Here is a 17627-nt window from a genome sequence, read left to right as displayed (position 1 = left end):
ATGCAAATGCAATAGAAAAACAAACTCGTCATGAGCCTGTCAATATAAAGGCTACATTCACCACTTCCACTAAATTAATGAAGAATCATTCTCTTGTTTTGGCGATTCCCTATTTATTTATTTATTTATTTATTTATTTGGGGGGGGGGGGGGTATTGACGTTTTAATCAGGCTAACTGAGTTATCGTTCATTTTATTATATTTACATAATCAAAATAAAAATTCTTCTATATAAAAAATGAATTAAAAAAAACTAAATTTTTGGATTTAATGAATGAATGTGGACAGAAAACTCTTTTTTCGTTTAATGTAAAAGAGTTGTTTATGTCTATGAGCAAAAATCTTTAGAACGAGCCTGGCGTCGTTTGAGGAATAACATCTATGACGTCATAGAGAGAAAGCTCAGTTTTCTTACTGATAATTCTGCTGTTTTCGAAAGGCAATTATCATTGGTTTCAAAAGAAAAAATGAGTTCTGGCAGCGCTCAGGTGTTCGTGCCCCAGAGAAAGAGGAGTAGGAAGGAGAGTTTTGACGACGGACCGGAGAGAAAGAGGATGAAGAAGGAGAGTTTTGACGAGGGGCTGGAGAGAAAGAGGAGGAGGGAGGAGAGTTTTGACGAGGGGCTGGAGAGAAAGAGGAGGAAGAAGGAGAGTTTTGACGAGGTTCCCCTCCTTCAGCAGGACCCAAGCCGGCGGATTAGCGACGGATGTTTTAAGGTAACTTACTGAGCCTAATATCAGCTATAAATGAGTCTTTTTTTTTTTTTTTTTGCTTTTGTTTTCATATGTTGTTTATCAGTTGTGGCATAAGAACACAATCTGGAGTGAAATCTCTTTAGTTTGTTTATGTTGACAATAACCCTGTATTTCGTTATTCTTTTTTGTAGCATCAGTGTGACCGTGTTAGTGAGGGAAATGATAGTCAGGAGAGAAAGAGTAGTTTTGAAAAGCTGCCATCTTTTCATTCCTCTGAGACATTAGCCAGCCCAGGTCAGCTTCAGCAAGTGCAGGACCAGACTACTGAGAGAAGCACTGATGGTAACGTTAAATTAAATGAACATGTTATGAGTCATGTAACTGGTTACTCTGTTAACTACAGCTCTGTGCTTCAAAAACACTTTAACCTAAATATGCCCATCCATTATTGAAGAATAGGGGGATTTTCTGTTCAGAATCACGTGTCATTAATTATCATAAGAAAAAAATCCATACCTTCACACATTATTTCAAAACGCAATTGATTGAAGTTTAATTAAGGGCAGGATCCGATTTGTAATCCATTACTTTTTTTTTTCAATCTTTAAACACAGATGAAAACACATGGACAACTGGTACCACCAGCAAGAAGAGAAGTTCTCAGCCGCCTGCAAATCCGCCAAATATTTTGAGCCGGTATCAGGTTGGCAGAATACTTGGTAAGGGAGGATACGGCATCGTCTGTGAAGGGAAACGCCTGGAGGATGGCCTTGAGGTATCATTATTCTACTTACAATATTAGTGTATATTATGTCCACTTTTAGTGCACTTGTTTTGACAAATGTTTTGTTTTTTGTTGATTAGGTGGCAGTAAAAATCGCCAGAAAGCCGAGGAATATGCAGTACATTGCCATTGTAAGTTGACTACTCTTTTCATGTTCATTGACATTTTTAAATTTAAAACATGTTAACAATTTGTTCAAGACTGTGCTACTGTAAATCTTTATTTGGGAAAGCACCCCCATCTAACACTGATAAAATTATCTTTCTTCCAGCCTGGTCATCCCGCACCCCTTCCGATAGAGGTCGCCCTGTTAATCCTGGTTAACAGGGACCCTAAAGTTCCACAGATCATTCAGCTACTGGACTGGCAGGACAAGCTGGACTACTACGTCATGATTTTGGAACGCCCCTCACCCTGCACAGATCTGCATAACTACATTAACGACTTTAAAGGAACTGTCGATGAATCTGTAGCCCGACTTGTCATGTGGCAGGTAACGCACGCCGCTAACGCGTGCAGTGCCTGTGGAGTTCTCCACCGTGATATTAAGATGGAGAATCTACTGATCAATCCACAAACGTTAGAGATCAAACTGATTGACTTTGGATGCGGGGATCTCCTGAAGAAATCTGCATATGATAAATATAATGGTTTGTATTATGACTTAAAACTGTAGTTTAAGACTGTAGCATGTCCTATAAATATATTTGAAGCTTACTCATCAGACATGTCTTTCCTTCAGGCACAGCACAATATTGCCCCCCTGAGTTCAGAATAGAGGGCAGGTACCACGGGAATCCTGCAACTGTGTGGTCACTAGGAGTCCTCTTATTCCGAATTGTGTGTGGACACTATCCAGAAGCCATTGAACTGCTGGCGATTAAAATTGGCATTTGGAATCATCCTGACTTGTCACACGGTAAGATGCTATCCATCACAAAAAGATCAAACCTGTGCCAGGAATTCTGGAAGTTCTGAACTTACTGTTTAGAAATTCAAATCTTACAGCTTATTACAAAAATAGCAGATGTATGGTTCAAGGTTATAATCTGACTCTCCCGTCTCTCTTTGTCTCTCATCGTTCTGCACAGAATGCTGTGATCTGATTCAGCGTCTCCTGCAGCTGAAACCAAGCCGGCGGATCAGTTTGGAGGAAATCCTGCCCCACCCATGGTTTCAGTCACTGAGCCCATGATCAGCTACTACTAATGGCTTAGAAGAGGTATCCTATTATTATGCATTTGTTTTATATGTTGTATCTTTATTGTTTGTGACACAATTCTGAAGTCAAATCTCTTCTAAATGTAACGTATGAAGACGATAACTTTCTTTATTTTGTTTCAGGCCATGCTGTAAGAAAAAAAGAGATCAAGACTTCGGATGCTGGGATGTCCAAATGGAATCTGGTTCTAATCCGTTTTGTGCTTTGTATTATAACTGCACAAAACACCACAGGCCCGAGGTGGGGCAGCGCTGTGGAATGCAGGGACCCGACCCGGACGGCACAGCAGCCTGGAGTGAGGTCTGAGCGTGCGGTGCAACACGGACCTGCTTCCGTCAAAGGGCAGAGTAAGTGTGTAGAGGTGTCAGTGCGATCCGGGACACAGCCACTGCTGCTCGCTGGCGATGAAAGAGGGGCTTGGGGGGTGACAAAGCATAGCGTCGTCGACCACCAAGCGCGCAATGTTTCAGAAATTGTTCTTTTGTTAAAAATGTGCATAAATGCGCGCATTAGATTACTTTTTTTGATGTCACGAGCAAAGTAACATTACTTTATAGATTTAATCATTAATATAAGTTACTTAAAAAAAAAAGAAATAATATCAGTGTTTGTGACAGTGAGATCTGCGTTAACGGCCAGTGTGAGACTCTTAAGTGAAATTAAGCTTCAGAAAAAATTGTTAGACGTTGACCGATAATCGCTTAGTATTTCACAATAAATTCTAGTTCATAATAAAATGGAGTCGGGTAAGAGTTCAATTGAATTGCACTGATCTTGCATCGAAAAGACAGAGGGCGAGATGGACGTACATTTGCGAACGCAGCGCTAGTAGCGTGATGCTATGACTGGTTGAAATGATCCTGATGCTAATGTAGCGAGGAGTTGAACAACTGCAGGTTGTTAACAAGTCGGAGATTCGATGTCATCTTTGATTTCTTCCAGTAACTGTAATATTGCGTAGCTGCTTAATCTGTAATGATTAATGATTTTGTAAGGCTGAAAAAAATGGTTGAAGAGAGAATATCTGACCAGTGGTCTCTGAAACAAAAGGCTCGTTGGAAATTAACATTTGACTTCCTACAACCCTTCCTCTGAGCACCTCATCTACATTTTTCTTTCACTCTCTCTCTCGCAGTCAGTAACACTTAAAACTCACACAAGAATATTTAATGTGAATTTTATCTTTAAGGACTGTGTTTAGTATCATTTTAAAGGTCTCAGGGTGACTGGTATAGACTGGTATATCTTGCACACAGAAGGGTGTGTCTTTGAGTTAACACGTTCTGACCATTTGTCTGAATGCTAATTTCCACCTTTCCTTGCAGATGGTCAACTTCTACCTCCAATAAGTCTCGGGAGGGGACCACAGTAAATTTCCACTAAACTCATGTTTTACATATGAAATGAGTTCTGGCTAAATAAGGAAAACGCAACGAGAGCTCGAGGCTCAGATCGGCCCGTGAATGCTGTGTCGTCGAGACTCAGCGTTCATGTATTTCGGTTAAAGTTCTTTGTTCTTGAACATTTGATGGTTTGCATTGATTATCTTTCAATTGATTATGGAATTGTAATAATATATTTACCTGACATAATAAATTGTTATATTTGATTATTCTAACAGACTTTGACTTTATTTTCTTTAGAGTTAAAAGGAATAGTAAAACATTAACTTATATTTAATGATGCACAGATATCATTGAAAAAACCTATTTCATTTTATGGAGTCAGATGAAACGAGTTAATACATAAGATAAAATGTATTGCATTTAATTAAAAGTCCCTTTGCCATGGGAAGAGACGGAACACGCGTGAGACCTTCACCTCTAATCGAGAACCGGCATTGGATCGATTTAGCAGGCCTTACAATTTCGTTTTTCACGCAACTGAAAAAGTGTGATTCTTGCGTGGCAAAAATCTTTTCAGCCGTCGTCTCCTCAGCCTATGTCTTCTTTTTGCTCGGATTGTTACTGCCATTTCACCAGGAGGCATATGCCAGGAAACCCGCTTCCTACAGTAAGTTACGCCTGCTTTTGAGAGGCGGAAAATATTTAGCACAAAATAGAGGCGCGCTTTCACTGGCTTTTTCTGTACAACGCGGAATACACACAGTAAACATACAGTTTACGCTTCCCCTCCCATCTCTTTATGTGATCGCTTTTCAGTGTGTTTATCAACACCGTTGACTTAACGTTATTTCTTAATATATGAATATATGACCCGTCCCTAAACCTACTCGTCACTGGGGTTTATAGCGTTTATGAGGTTTTTTATGAAAAAAAAAACCCAGATGTATATCTACATTTTGCTTCGTTTCGCTCTGACATTTAAAGGCTTGTACATACACGCGGAATCACTTGGACATTAATGGCGTAAACATACGCGGATACACGCGGATAGCTTAAAATGCGTATAGATAACACGCCACTTGATTTGAAAGTGGCGTGTATGTTTACGCAAAAGTCATGATGTCATGTTGCCCCTTGACCATCCCATGAATGCATATGCATGATACGGAAAGCGCATTTAGCCATTTCAGTTCCCGTGTCAGGCAGTCTGCTCTTTCATCTCGGTGCGTCAAATTCGTACATACCTCGCCATGGTTTTATGGCACTTTGCAAAACAAATACGCCTGAAGTGGGCGCAAAAGCGTTCTGGCCCAGAATGTGCTAGAAACCTTCATCCACACCATTGGACACTGTTGTTGGGTGACAACTTGAACATTTTTTAAACTACTGAGTTAAAATTCTTTCTTCTCAATAATGTAATAACTCATGCGTGCGCAAGAACCATGTGAGAAAATAACAAAACATTACTTTCAATAAAAAGAATTGTATTTTTATGCATTGTGTTTTTATACTTGTGCTTCTTATGCATTGTGTTTTTACACTATACGATTTTTTTGCTATACTGAAAAAAAAAGTAATGATGTTGCAAATTTAACAAGGTCGACCTAGAGTTGGTTCAGAGGCTGTAACTTGTGAACAGTTTGTCACAATATTATAAAATTGGTGTCTATCGATTTCTTGCGTCATGTCGAATCCGAGCATATCTATTTTGCCAGGATTGGATGTACCACGTCATAAGCTAAATTAGCATCAAGCTAGGCTAGCATGCTAATCTGGTTAGCTCAATGTGTTAATCCACGGATCCCGATGCTTAGCGGCGTGGGTTCGCCACTCAGTGTGACACGTGCCCAGACCGCATGAGGTACTGTGGCAGGAAAAGATGTGAAAGTTGCATCTGTTCCAGGCATTGTGCCTTGATCTCATCTGAAGCTGTCGCATACAACATGCAAATCTTCTACGTAAATTGAATTGTTCTTCTTCACCCAGAGTGGTTGTCAGTGGCACAAGTAGGAAAATTTGCACACATGTAATGGTAATGAGTAGTAATCTGACCAATTTTTAGATGATTTAATCAAACCTTTTAAATACAATATGCTCTGCATTTTCTTCAAAATACTTAATTTTGACCTGACTGTCTCTTGAAATTATTGAATTTCGGCAGCAGTGTAGATGCATGTGTGACAAGTTGAGCAACGTGATGAGTGACATCACCTGACCTATAGTTTGAGTCCTGTGTGGGTCAATTTTAAAATTATGTTAAGTTGTCTGTTTAAGTCCTTTATTATCCACGAAAGAGCTGTACTAATCGTTCTTACTCTTGGATTAGAAATAAACATGTTTTTTTTTTTATTATTACTTCATTCGTTCTCATCAGACCTGTTCATTTTGATTTCATCTTATCTGTACTAGGCTACTTCTAAACCTATCTGTTCTTTAGGTACATTCAATTTTTTTTTGTTCTTCCGGCTCTGCACTGCTGTTGGTGCTTAAATGCTTGCTGCGCTGCTGGGCTCACAGTTCTTGCTGTTCTGCTGTAACTGATGTGATGCTGTGCTTACAGTAATTGCTGTTCTGCTGTGCTTGCTGTACTTGTAGCTTGATGTATTATTTGCGATGCCTTCCAGGGCTTGGCCCCGTATTGCTGCTTGCAGCTATATTTTATTTTGTTTATTGCTGAAATAAGTGTTGAGCTTTCTTTACCTGCATCCTATATTCTACAATGGCTGCACATCGGAAAGTTGTGTTTGAGTTGCATTCTCTAATGTACAGGTGTGAATTTGCATTTCCTTCAGCTTCAGGCTTATCAACTGGACTTTTGGTGTGAAATGATTTTTTTATTATCAAAAAACAAGCAGCAAGCGGCTTTATCGTGATATTGTATACATTATCTCGATTCGTGTATATCGCTTATCCTGCCCGTCAGTGACCGAAAACACTAAAACTGCGAAATAAATGATTCATATATCTAATAACGTAGGCTAATCCTGTCCCGCTGATCTGCTGAAAATCGGGTGATTCACGTGAAGGTTTTTGGCTGTACATTATGATGCCCTCTTGCGTTTGTTTGAGAACCAATATGGCCACTCGAACATTTCATGCTGGCAGCTTAGAAAAGAGTGCAGTGAGCAACCCCGTCATTTATATACAGTAGTGGGAGTATGTTTTTATGTTTATATTATTATAACATTTCATGCCGAGAAGTTGGAAATAAAATATCAGAACAGTGGAAGGCCTGTGCTGACAAGCCTTCCCTGGTGGTCTAGTGGTTAGGATTCGGCGCTCTCACCGCCGCGGCCCGGGTTCGATTCCCGGTCAGGGAATGTGAGTTTTTGTCCTTCAGCGATCAAACGCACAGACATTGTGCTGCAGACCAGCATGTACCAGGGAATGCATCTTGCTGCTAGACCATAGGGGACTTGTGACGTGCGACGCAATTGCAAGAAGGATGCATTGCAGGCAATTCTTTCAAAACCTTGTTGTAAATGTTACAAAACAAGTGTGTGCATATTAACCAACCAACCAACCAACAACACCCCCGCACAAGATGAATATTGTATTTAAAACAGTTTCTTGCTAGGGTATGTAGCCTACCAGCCAAGGTATTTGGGACCAATTAAGTACAATCAGAGTTTGTGTTTAAAAATTCTTTTAAGCAGGTGTAAATTAACACATAAAAAGTATTAAAAATAAAATAGAATTCAATTTAATGCCAAAGATTAATTACGTTCAATAAAAAGTGACTGGTGGTTGGTCACATGAGGGCGCCACAAATATTTTGTGTCCGTGCTCAAGGCATTGTTAGTAAACACCTATTTTATAACCTAAACCTAAAATTTAAAGGAGTAGTTTACTTTAAAAAAAACCTTTTGCTGATAATTTACTCACCCCCATGTCAGCCAAGATATCTATGTCATTCTTTCCTCAGTCGAAAAGAAATTAAGGTTTTAGATGAAAACATTCCAGGATTTTTCTCCATATAATGGACTTCAATGGGAACCAAACGGTTCAAGGTCCAAAAGACATTTTCAGTGCAAACTGCAAATGCACTGAAACAAAGAGCTTTAAACGATTTCAGACGATGAATAAAGGGCCTTATCAAGCGAAACGATCGCTCATTTAAAAAAAAAAAAAAATTTTTTTAAAAGTTTTATAAGCTCAAATGCTCGCCTTGCTCTGTTCTGAGATGCACATTCGTGACTCTCCTTTTCAAACTCGTTCATCAAAATGAACAAATCTTTTCCAGAGTCAACTCGTTCATTTCGTTCGTTGAATGAACCAAATGACATGAAAAAAGATTTGAACTTTATTTTTTTTTTTAAATGAGCGAACGTTTCGCTTGATAAGACCCTTATTTATCATCTGGAATCGTTTAAAGCCCTTTGAGCCCAGTTTGCACTGAAGTTTGCAGTTTAGTTCCCATTGAAGTCCATTATATGGAGAAAAATCCTGGAATGTTTTCATCAAAAACCTTAATTTCTTTTCGACTGAAGAAAGAATGACATGGACATCTTGGATGACATGGGGTTGAGTAAATTATCAGCAAAAGTTTTTTTTTTTTTAAAGTGAACTACTCCTTTAAAAGGCAGATATACTGTATTTTAGGCTATAGATAATACTGTTGAAAATTGATAAAATATTTAGTTTCTATTACATTACATCATTGCATATGTTTTTCTCCTCACTGTAGTGTACGGTGAGATGTATTTTATTTCATTTATTTTTAATGAAATTTATTATTTATTTATTTATACGTTCATGTTTACGTTTGCTGTGCTTTTTACTCTACATTTTTTTTTCTGTTTAGCCTACTATTTGTATTTATTTAATCATGTTTTATTTATTTCAAATGTATTAATTTTTTTTAATAATATTTTATAAATTTTCTTGTTTTTAAACAAACTTATTTGTTTATTTATATTTTATTAAAAGTTTTTTTTTTAGTTCATGTATCCATTTATTATTTATTTATTTATATAAGTACAAATATTATTTACTTATTTATTAAGTTGAAAAACGTCCTATTTAACGGCCCTGGGATCCGCACGCGCCCCTGGTGGCACCCTGGGGGTCAGAAATGCACCTGTTGCTAAATGTAACACCAGCTCTGACCACACGGTGGCGAAAGGGCCACCAGCTCTCAAATGACTGGAAATAAAACTGCGTCCTGTGGGAGAAGTTGGTATAAACAGCGAGCATCTCGCAGTGGATTATTCAGAAATCCAACATTTCGCATTTTTGTTTTCACATCAGCTGCAAAGACACGGATTGGTGGACAGAAAAGGGGTGAGTGAGTGTATTTCGAGAGCCTGCTTTTGCTCATATATGATGCTTGAGGAAATGTGTTTTGACATCAGCTTTCCCCAGTAAAAGTTAATCAGGGGTGTGCGAGAAACACAGCATCCTTACGCTAGCAATAACAAATTCTTTTCAGTGAATCCACAAATAAGATTCAATGAATTTATGTATATCGATGTGTTCAAATTTGGTCTGTTTAATTGCGGTGGTCGCGTTCACCAACATGCGTTCACTCTGAATACACAGTCACGTGCAAATGATCACAATACACTATATTTTTCAGCAAATTTAAGTTGTTTGTTTGGCAGATTTGGATTATAAGATTATTATAGCTTTAACACTAACGTTACTTTTCGCTGTGGACATGTTGATGTCTAAAGTGGCTTGAGTGATATGTAACGGGGTCATAGATTTTCTAAATTGTATGATGTTCACAATAAAGCTACCATTCGTGATGCCATGGGTGAAGTAAAACATTAGAAAATAATATTGGTCAAGTTCGGGTAAACCATTAAATACATTTAATTAATGATAGACCAAAAATGTCCACCCTGTTAGGAACAAATGAACAGTACAACAGTTTAAAATACGTATGATTCTAGTTTATGGACATTGTTTAAATATTGGTTGACAAGCTCTTTTTCCTTTATAAACTTAACAGTTAATAGATTATGAGGAAATATATGTATTATGATCATTTAAGATTTTGTTTTAAGATACAAATGCTTAGAATACTTTTCTGTTTACTTTTTAAAATACTACACTATTGGTTCTACAATACATTTTAATTGTCACTGAAAAAGTAGTATTTATTTATTTATTGTTTTTTTATGACAGTATTGTAAAAACAAACAAACTTCCTTACAGGGTGGACAAAATAGAAAAAAGGTGGACAGGTATACAATTGATGGATGGATGATTTCCTATCTCTCACAACATTACTTTTGTTTGAAATGGACTTTGATTGAAACCATATGTAAAAAATTTGAAGAACTTCTTCAACTTACATAAATGACTAAATTACTCATTAAAGTGCTCTGATTTAACTGGGTGTACGCTAACAGAGTGGACATTCTCACCTAAAATCAGCCGAGCCATTGCAGCATGTCTGAGAAAAAAGAAGCTAACATAGGTTATCATACAGTAGGTAGGCTAACATAGGTTATCAGGTAGAAGCTAACATAGGTAGGTTAACAAGGTTTATCAAAAAATAAAATTATTGATACTTTCCTTAACAGAGTGGACTTATTGAGGTTGACCACATCATACAATTTGTAAAAAAAAAAAAAAAAAAAAAAATTGACAGGTAAAATAATATTGTTGAATTAAAATAAAGTAGTTTGCCATCCAAGGAGGTGATCCAATTGCTACTTTATGATATGATGCCATTTAACTTTTCCAACTTTCATGTGAAGGGAAAGTAGTCAAAAATAACAGAGTGAACATTAACTTGAGGATCACACTAAAAATCTTTATTATAATTGTTAAAATAAATTTAATAATTGAAAAAAAAACTATTAAAACTATTAGAGAGAGTCATTACTGATATGCCCAACAATTTAGTTTATTTTGGAAAAACATCATATATAGTAGGCCTAAGTACTGTATTTATCATGAAAATGGGATATGCACGCCTGGGGACATTGGTAAAATGGTGATGTATCACAATACCAATGTATTTTCCAGAGAATCCACTGGCACACAAATCGGACTGATCTGAATCTTTGAATGAGATTGCAAAGCCTGCGCCGAAATTTTCCAAAATAATCCACAGTTAAATGTAGACTACCGAATACAAACATATAGGGGTGTAACAAAATTTGGTGTCGCAATAAAGAAATGCAACAATATCGTGGATAGTGACATTATGTATTGTGTATAATCAGAGACAATTTATATAGAGACATGCCACTTCCTATATAAGGAAAACCCGTAACGTCAAAGATGGCGGTTATTTTAAATATGTGCAAGCATATTCTTCTAAAATAATTCTGTATATTCATAATCATGTAGACCTTTATTTTGGTGTTCATTTACACCCCCAATGGAAAATGTAGCATTTTAGTAAACGGTAAAAAAAATGGTCTTCTTTCAATGTCTTGGGATATCGCAATAATATGGTATTGTGAGTTCAGTATCGTGATATGTATCGGATCGTGACATGAGTGTGTCGATACACCCCTACTAACAAATAAGGCACTGCTGAGACATTCACATTGTTGAAAAAACAAACAAACACTTTCCTAGCATTAGGATAATTTGGAAGGCGATGGAATTGTATCAATCTTTTCTCGTTCTCATGTCCCTATTCACTAACGCTACAGTGGGCGGAGCCAAAGACGCAGTGATGTAGACGTAGGCGTTGATATTCTTCTGCAAAGGCGGTCTTTCGCTGCCCTGTGACGTCACAAGTCTCCACTTCTGAGATCCTGTCGTTTTCTGGCCTTGGTTTCAATAAAAGCAGTTTTTCGCAATAACAAGGAAGTTTTGAGATAACAAGAATGTTTTAATCAAACAGATCTCAATCCTCATTGACTACCATAGTATGTATTTTTTCCTACTATGGAAGTCAATGTGGATTGAGATTTGATTAAAACATTCTTCCAAATATCTTCATTTGTGTTCAGCAGAACAAAAAAAACGCATAGAGGTTTGGAACAACTTAAGGGTGAGTAAATGATGAAAGAATTTTAAATACATTATAAATAGTTTTTCCAAATGAGAAATACAATGTTTGGCGGGAGTGCGTGACAAAAGACCAAAATGGCTGACTGTCAAGCTCAATGGGTGACACTTGAGAGCCCTGATGTGAAATAAGATAGCATTGCCATGGTCGATGAATATTAGGACATAGTATCTGACCACTGCATTGTGCAATTAGACCCTTCAGAAACAAGTATTCCATTAAAACTGTAATAATTTAGGGTATTCACTCTTAGAGTACGTTTACGCGACAATGATGGACTTTTTCCCTTGCGGTTTCACGTACAGACGACATTGTTGTTGTAGTTGGTGATGTCACTTTGTAAAGAAACACTATGAGTCTATAGACTGAACACCTACGCATGCGCATTATATCAACGTTTTTGTAGTTTACGCAAGGATGATTATGCTATAGTTTTCAAAAACTTGCAATTTGAATCCCGTTTTCAAAAGTTTGCGTTTTCAGGCCCCAAAATGCTGTTGTCGTGTAAATGAACGGCCAAAACACATGAGTTTTCTGATGAGGGCGGACCAATAGCATACTGTAGCATATCCTACATTGAGGGGGCCCACACCTAATATATAATTAGTTGTTGGCCCCTTTGAATTTTTAGTGATGGCTCTAGACAGAGCTGATCTGTTTTGTTCAGGCTTGTTAAACTGCTTAAAGGTCCCGATTCACACCAAAGTTCTTTTTCATTCTTAGGCCGTGTGTCCACCAAAGCGTTTTTCCATGCACCTGGCGTACGTTTTCAATTGTTTTCAATGCGAGCGCCGCGTTTTTTAAACGCCATGAGCGTAACGAGGCGCTGAGCGTTCTTTTCACGCTAAAGCGTCGAGCACCCACCGTTTTGTACTGGTCGCCGAGAGTTGAAGAATGTTCAACTTTGGATAAAACACAGTGCTTATCACTGTCACTTCTTACCCAACTGTCCAATCGCAGTGGAGGAGGGGCGGGACTAATACCACACCAACCAACTGTCACAACATTCTTTCGTACAACATCAACCAGCAAAGCTAACTGAAAAAAACAAATGAAAAAAAAAATTATATGAAACAAATTATGTGCGAAATCAGTTACTAATAAACTGTCCTGCATCTATTCTATATCATAGCAACGAAACTTCTCAATGGAAAAAATGCTGCGCTGCCAAAACGCTCTCAAGCGCCCAAAGGTCGCCGTCTTCAGCAGAGCGTCTGGCGTTTTCAGCTGGCTAAAAACGCTTTGTTGGACACACGGCCTTAGGGGTAAAGAAGTTTGATATACCTATTACCAAAATACTATCCTGGCACCACCCACGCTGAATTTAGATGAATATGTAAATATGCACTGCACTCTTTCCTTTCAATAACAGACATCAATATGTAGAGGTTACGAAGCTATAGAGAATCTTGAGTCGTTCATGTACTGTAGCATTGTGTGTGTTTGTTCGGAATTCCACATTTTCCCATATCTGTTAGAAATGGTCTGTTTAGCCATGGTAGTGTTCTATGGATGTGTGTGATGGAATGAGAGAAAGGTCATTGCAAATCACGTGTATGCGTTTTATCCACTTCATGTGCAGTATATGAGTTGCTTAAAGGTTCCAGCATTGTTCGTGCATAAACTCGTCCACAGCAGCTGCAGTACTGAAGGCCATAAATAATGCAAAATCTGTGTTGGCTGTTAATGCTGATTCCTTCATGAGCATATTTAGCAAATTATAATGTTCTCCTTTTTTGAGTTCCTGTGTAGTTCAGTGCATGTCTTCCTGACACTTTTCTGCAGCATCTGCATAATGAGATAATGTAAATGCAAACATTGCTCTTATGCCAGTGTGTGTGACCCACTTTGCAACGAAAATGTGTGAAAGGGAAAAACTCGCAAAATCAACACGTGCCTGTTCATGTTTGCATGGAAATGAGAAATTAGGGCTGTAAAAATGTGCTTAAATGTTTCAAACCTTAAATTATTCAAATTATTATACTTTTTAAATAAAATGCTTTTATTATTAAGACAGACACCATTTTAAATAGTTTTCTCAGTCATTTGTTCGGACAGTTGAGACACCTGACATTTCGGGGTTTAAGATAACAAAACATAAAATAGTTTGCATTATTTGAATTTACTAAAAAATGAATTCAAACTAAATGGGCTTTATAGAAAAAAGTGATGTCATTGACTGATTAAACCCGCAGGCCATATATTTATTTAGCCTAATTAAATCCCAGCCTTTGTAAATTCACAATACCACTATGCTGTGGTATGGTATGTAAATGTTTTTAATACATCTTGCAGCCTTAGAAAACGGTTATATATAATGCTGTTCATGGATTCTCGTCCGGTATTTTGCTGGTTACTCAACTGGTTAAATTGCAATTGAAGATTTTATAAAAATCAGGTAAGTGACAGGCCTGTTAGAACTTAGCCTATATATTTTGATAAAGACAAATATTTGCTAAGGGTTCTTCCATCATTTACCTACATTTTTCCTAAAATTATAAATTCATAAATGGCTAAAGCATAAACCGGCTAGATTTTTTAGCGGAGGAGGAAATATATCGCAAACTCACTGTTTCTTCACCAAAGAAATGATAAAAAAAGTGTTCTTATCTCATGTAAAAGTGTCATAGTCAAAATGCTAAACTCTCAGTCAGATCACTACTGGGAAATAAACTGATTTAATAATAAAGTCTTGTAAATGTGTTTTACTTGTGTTGTCAAGGTTACACTAAATTGTGTAATGTTAAGAACAGTGTGAGTGAAGGAGTTGGTCCCAGAAGCCAGACCCATAACCGAGACGGGATGAATCCAACCAGAAGAATTTGTTCCAGACCTGCAGGAGTCACAAATGAAGTAATCCCAGGGGAATTACAGTGGAGGCTGTCATCAGCATTCTGATCATTCTCAGTAACACCCTATACTTATACTATAGGGATGCTCCCAAATGAAACTGGGCAAGAAGGTTTAGGATATCCGTTGTCTGAGACGGAGAGAGGCCTGCATTGTGATCGAACTGATAGTCATCCAGATGAACGTGGTGGATTGTGCAGGAGACAGAGAGTTCTTTACCCTGTTCACTGAGAGATCCAACTTGGCCATGTGGTCCTGCAGCAGCTGTGTATTGTGCAAAGATTGGACCTGTATCTGAGCTAGGGATGTAACGATACCAAAATTCCACTACTCGATACCAGTACTGTTCGAATTCTACAGTTCTCTGTACCAATTTGAAAAAGAAAAAAAAAATCATCAAATCATTACTAGTACATAATACACTGGGAGCGTCACGCATGCTTCAGAGTAAGTGTGTGTGTGTATGTGGTGAAACCGCGCTTCTGTGCCATTTATACTCACCGAGACACGCAGAACATGCAGGATTCATATTTAAATAGTCTTTAGTTAGTCTGGAGCCCTGCTATTAGATAAACACAAAAGTGACTTAAAAAGCAGTTACCTATTAGCAGTGGTGGAGGAAGTACTGAATCTTAGTACTTCAGTAAAAGTACAAATAACCAGATAAATATTTACTTTAGTAAAAGTAGAAGTAATACAATGACAACCATACTTAAGTAAAAAGTACCTGATTTTAAATGTACTTTAGGTATTAAAAGTAAAAATGCTTGCATAATTTATTTTCTTAATGTCTATTTTCTAATGATTAATAAAACATTTAATTCTATCTCGTTCAAACTAATACTCCTATAATGATGTTCAATAATGATGGGGAAAAAATGTTGTCACCATTTCTGAAACAAGCTTGCAATAAGGCAATATAGCTACACATCATGCTTATCCTTACCTTATGTTAATAACTATGTTTGGCAGAAAACGCGATTCATTTATGGTGTAATTCTGAACCTCTTGGCTTGCCATATAATCCTAACCAAACGTATATTACACACGGTGCGTTTCCTATGCACGTAAAAACTAATTTTCGTGTATAAATAGCACGATAAACACACTGCGTGCGAGACGCATTTAGTTGATGTATCTATGGCAACCAAACATCACTGGTGAGACAAACGTGCAACGAACGGACGGTCAGATTACGTTTTGGCAGGGGAAAAACTGATCAGAAAATGTAATGAAAATGTAACAGAAGTTGTAGAAATGTAGTGGAGTAGAAAGTATAATAATTGCTGCAAAATGTAACGAAGTAAAAGTAAAAAGTATGCACTATTTATTCTTCTTAAGTAAAGTAAAGATACGTGAAAAGTGTACTTAAGTAAAGTAACAAAGTATTTGTACTTCGTTACATTCTACCACTGCCTATTAGCGGGTACCAAATATACTCTGTTCTACCAACCCGATCTCACGACCAAATCGTACGAAATCGACGCATGATTAAAAAGTGTCTACTTCGTACGACCTCACTCGTACGAATTAGTACGATTTTGCTAAATATTTTACGAATTGGCCAATTCGTATGAATTCGTACGAATGACCTACCCCTTACCCCGCCCCTAAACCCAACCATCATGTGAGTTTATATAAATGAGTGAGGTCGTACGAATTAGTACGAATTAGACACTTTTTAATCATGTGTCGAATTAGTACGAATTGGTCGTGAGATAGCGTAGGTTCTACCGGTACTACAGAAATGCTGGTGTCGTCACATTTTCAAAATTTCAGTACTGAATTGGTGCTGAAGCACCAATACTTCTAACAAAAACAGCTGCTGATAGAACGGCAACGGCAGCCGGAAGTAAACGGTTAACTGCCGTAGCTAAAGAGTGCAAAAATCACTAAGCATCAGTAAAGAGGATGGCATAGGGGATAATTGAATCATCAGACAAAATACAAAAATGAAAGTGATTTTAAAAAGTAAGAGAAGGATTGATTTTGGCACTTAATGATACAGAAACAATTACAATGCCACATAACCTAAAACATAACATCAACTTTCTTAATCTGTCACGTAGAAACGACAATGTTTCTTCAAATTTTTAGACTACAGTAAGTCAACGTTCTCTCAAAACTCCCTACTGCAGCTTTAAGAACTACCTTATTAACTATTAATAAGTAGTAATTAGGAGTTTAATGAGGTGAAAGTCATAGTGTATAGTGAGAATTGGACCCTAATCTTAAGTGCGACCCAAAAAATTTGACAAAGTGTACTTTATCTGTCTGAATTATTCTTTATGGTTGCATGTGGATTGAATTGACTATTAAATTAGTAATCCTTCAGATTAGGTCTGAAAGGCGTGGGACGCAGTGGAAGAAACTTCTGCGGACTTCTGATTTTATATTATTTTGGGCACTGAAGACTCTTTCTCAGTTGGCAGAGCTGATTGGCAGAACAAGAAGAATTTGAACAAGATGAAGAATGTTTTATGAATCTTCTCCCTGTAGGGTTGCTTCAGCAGCAGTGTCTGGTACAGGTCCAGGTTGGACATGGCATGAAGATCATTAGACACTTGACCTTTCAAGCTTATTTATTCCCCAGCATTTCTTCAACTTGACATTCAGATTGAACAAGCTTCTCTCTGTGAAGACCTTCAGCTCCTTGTTGCTGTTCAATAGGGCAAGTTGTTTTCTGTCATCAGTTCACTCACTTGTCATGGTTGAACACTGCAAATGCTGGCATCACAGCTTGTGCATT

At 37.5% G+C, this 17627-nt stretch overlaps 2 protein-coding genes and 1 non-coding gene across 3 annotated transcripts in view; all 3 read left to right on the top strand.

The window, feature by feature from the left end:
* The first annotated feature begins 217 nt into the window (after positions 1 to 217).
* Positions 218 to 4319, top strand: LOC120473840 (serine/threonine-protein kinase pim-1). The gene is made up of 8 exons (XM_089135360.1): positions 218 to 716; positions 1310 to 1470; positions 1560 to 1610; positions 1751 to 2129; positions 2222 to 2398; positions 2571 to 2701; positions 2824 to 3048; positions 4027 to 4319. Exons 3-6 carry the CDS (start codon positions 1593 to 1595, stop codon positions 2672 to 2674), a joined length of 678 nt encoding a protein of 225 aa, XP_088991486.1. The 5' UTR covers positions 218 to 716; positions 1310 to 1470; positions 1560 to 1592; the 3' UTR covers positions 2675 to 2701; positions 2824 to 3048; positions 4027 to 4319.
* A 2976-nt stretch (positions 4320 to 7295) lies between these two features.
* trnae-cuc (transfer RNA glutamic acid (anticodon CUC)) lies at positions 7296 to 7367 on the top strand. The gene has a single exon. It is a non-coding gene; the product is annotated as a tRNA-Glu (tRNA).
* Positions 7368 to 9200: 1833 nt separating this feature from the next.
* Positions 9201 to 17627, top strand: part of veph1 (ventricular zone expressed PH domain-containing 1) — a 118511-nt gene continuing 110084 nt past the window's right edge. The window contains exon 1 of the mRNA XM_089135359.1: positions 9201 to 9330. The gene's annotated coding sequence lies outside the window, so the exon portion shown is untranslated. The remainder of the gene's footprint in view (positions 9331 to 17627) is intronic.

The sequence above is a fragment of the Pimephales promelas genome, chromosome 10 (assembly GCF_988280905.1).
Source record: "Pimephales promelas chromosome 10, fPimPro1.hap1.1, whole genome shotgun sequence".
In the NCBI taxonomy this organism is placed as follows: domain Eukaryota; kingdom Metazoa; phylum Chordata; class Actinopteri; order Cypriniformes; family Leuciscidae; genus Pimephales; species Pimephales promelas.
The sequence above is the reverse complement of the archived record's forward strand: the minus strand, read 5'-3'. Positions and strand labels throughout refer to the sequence as shown.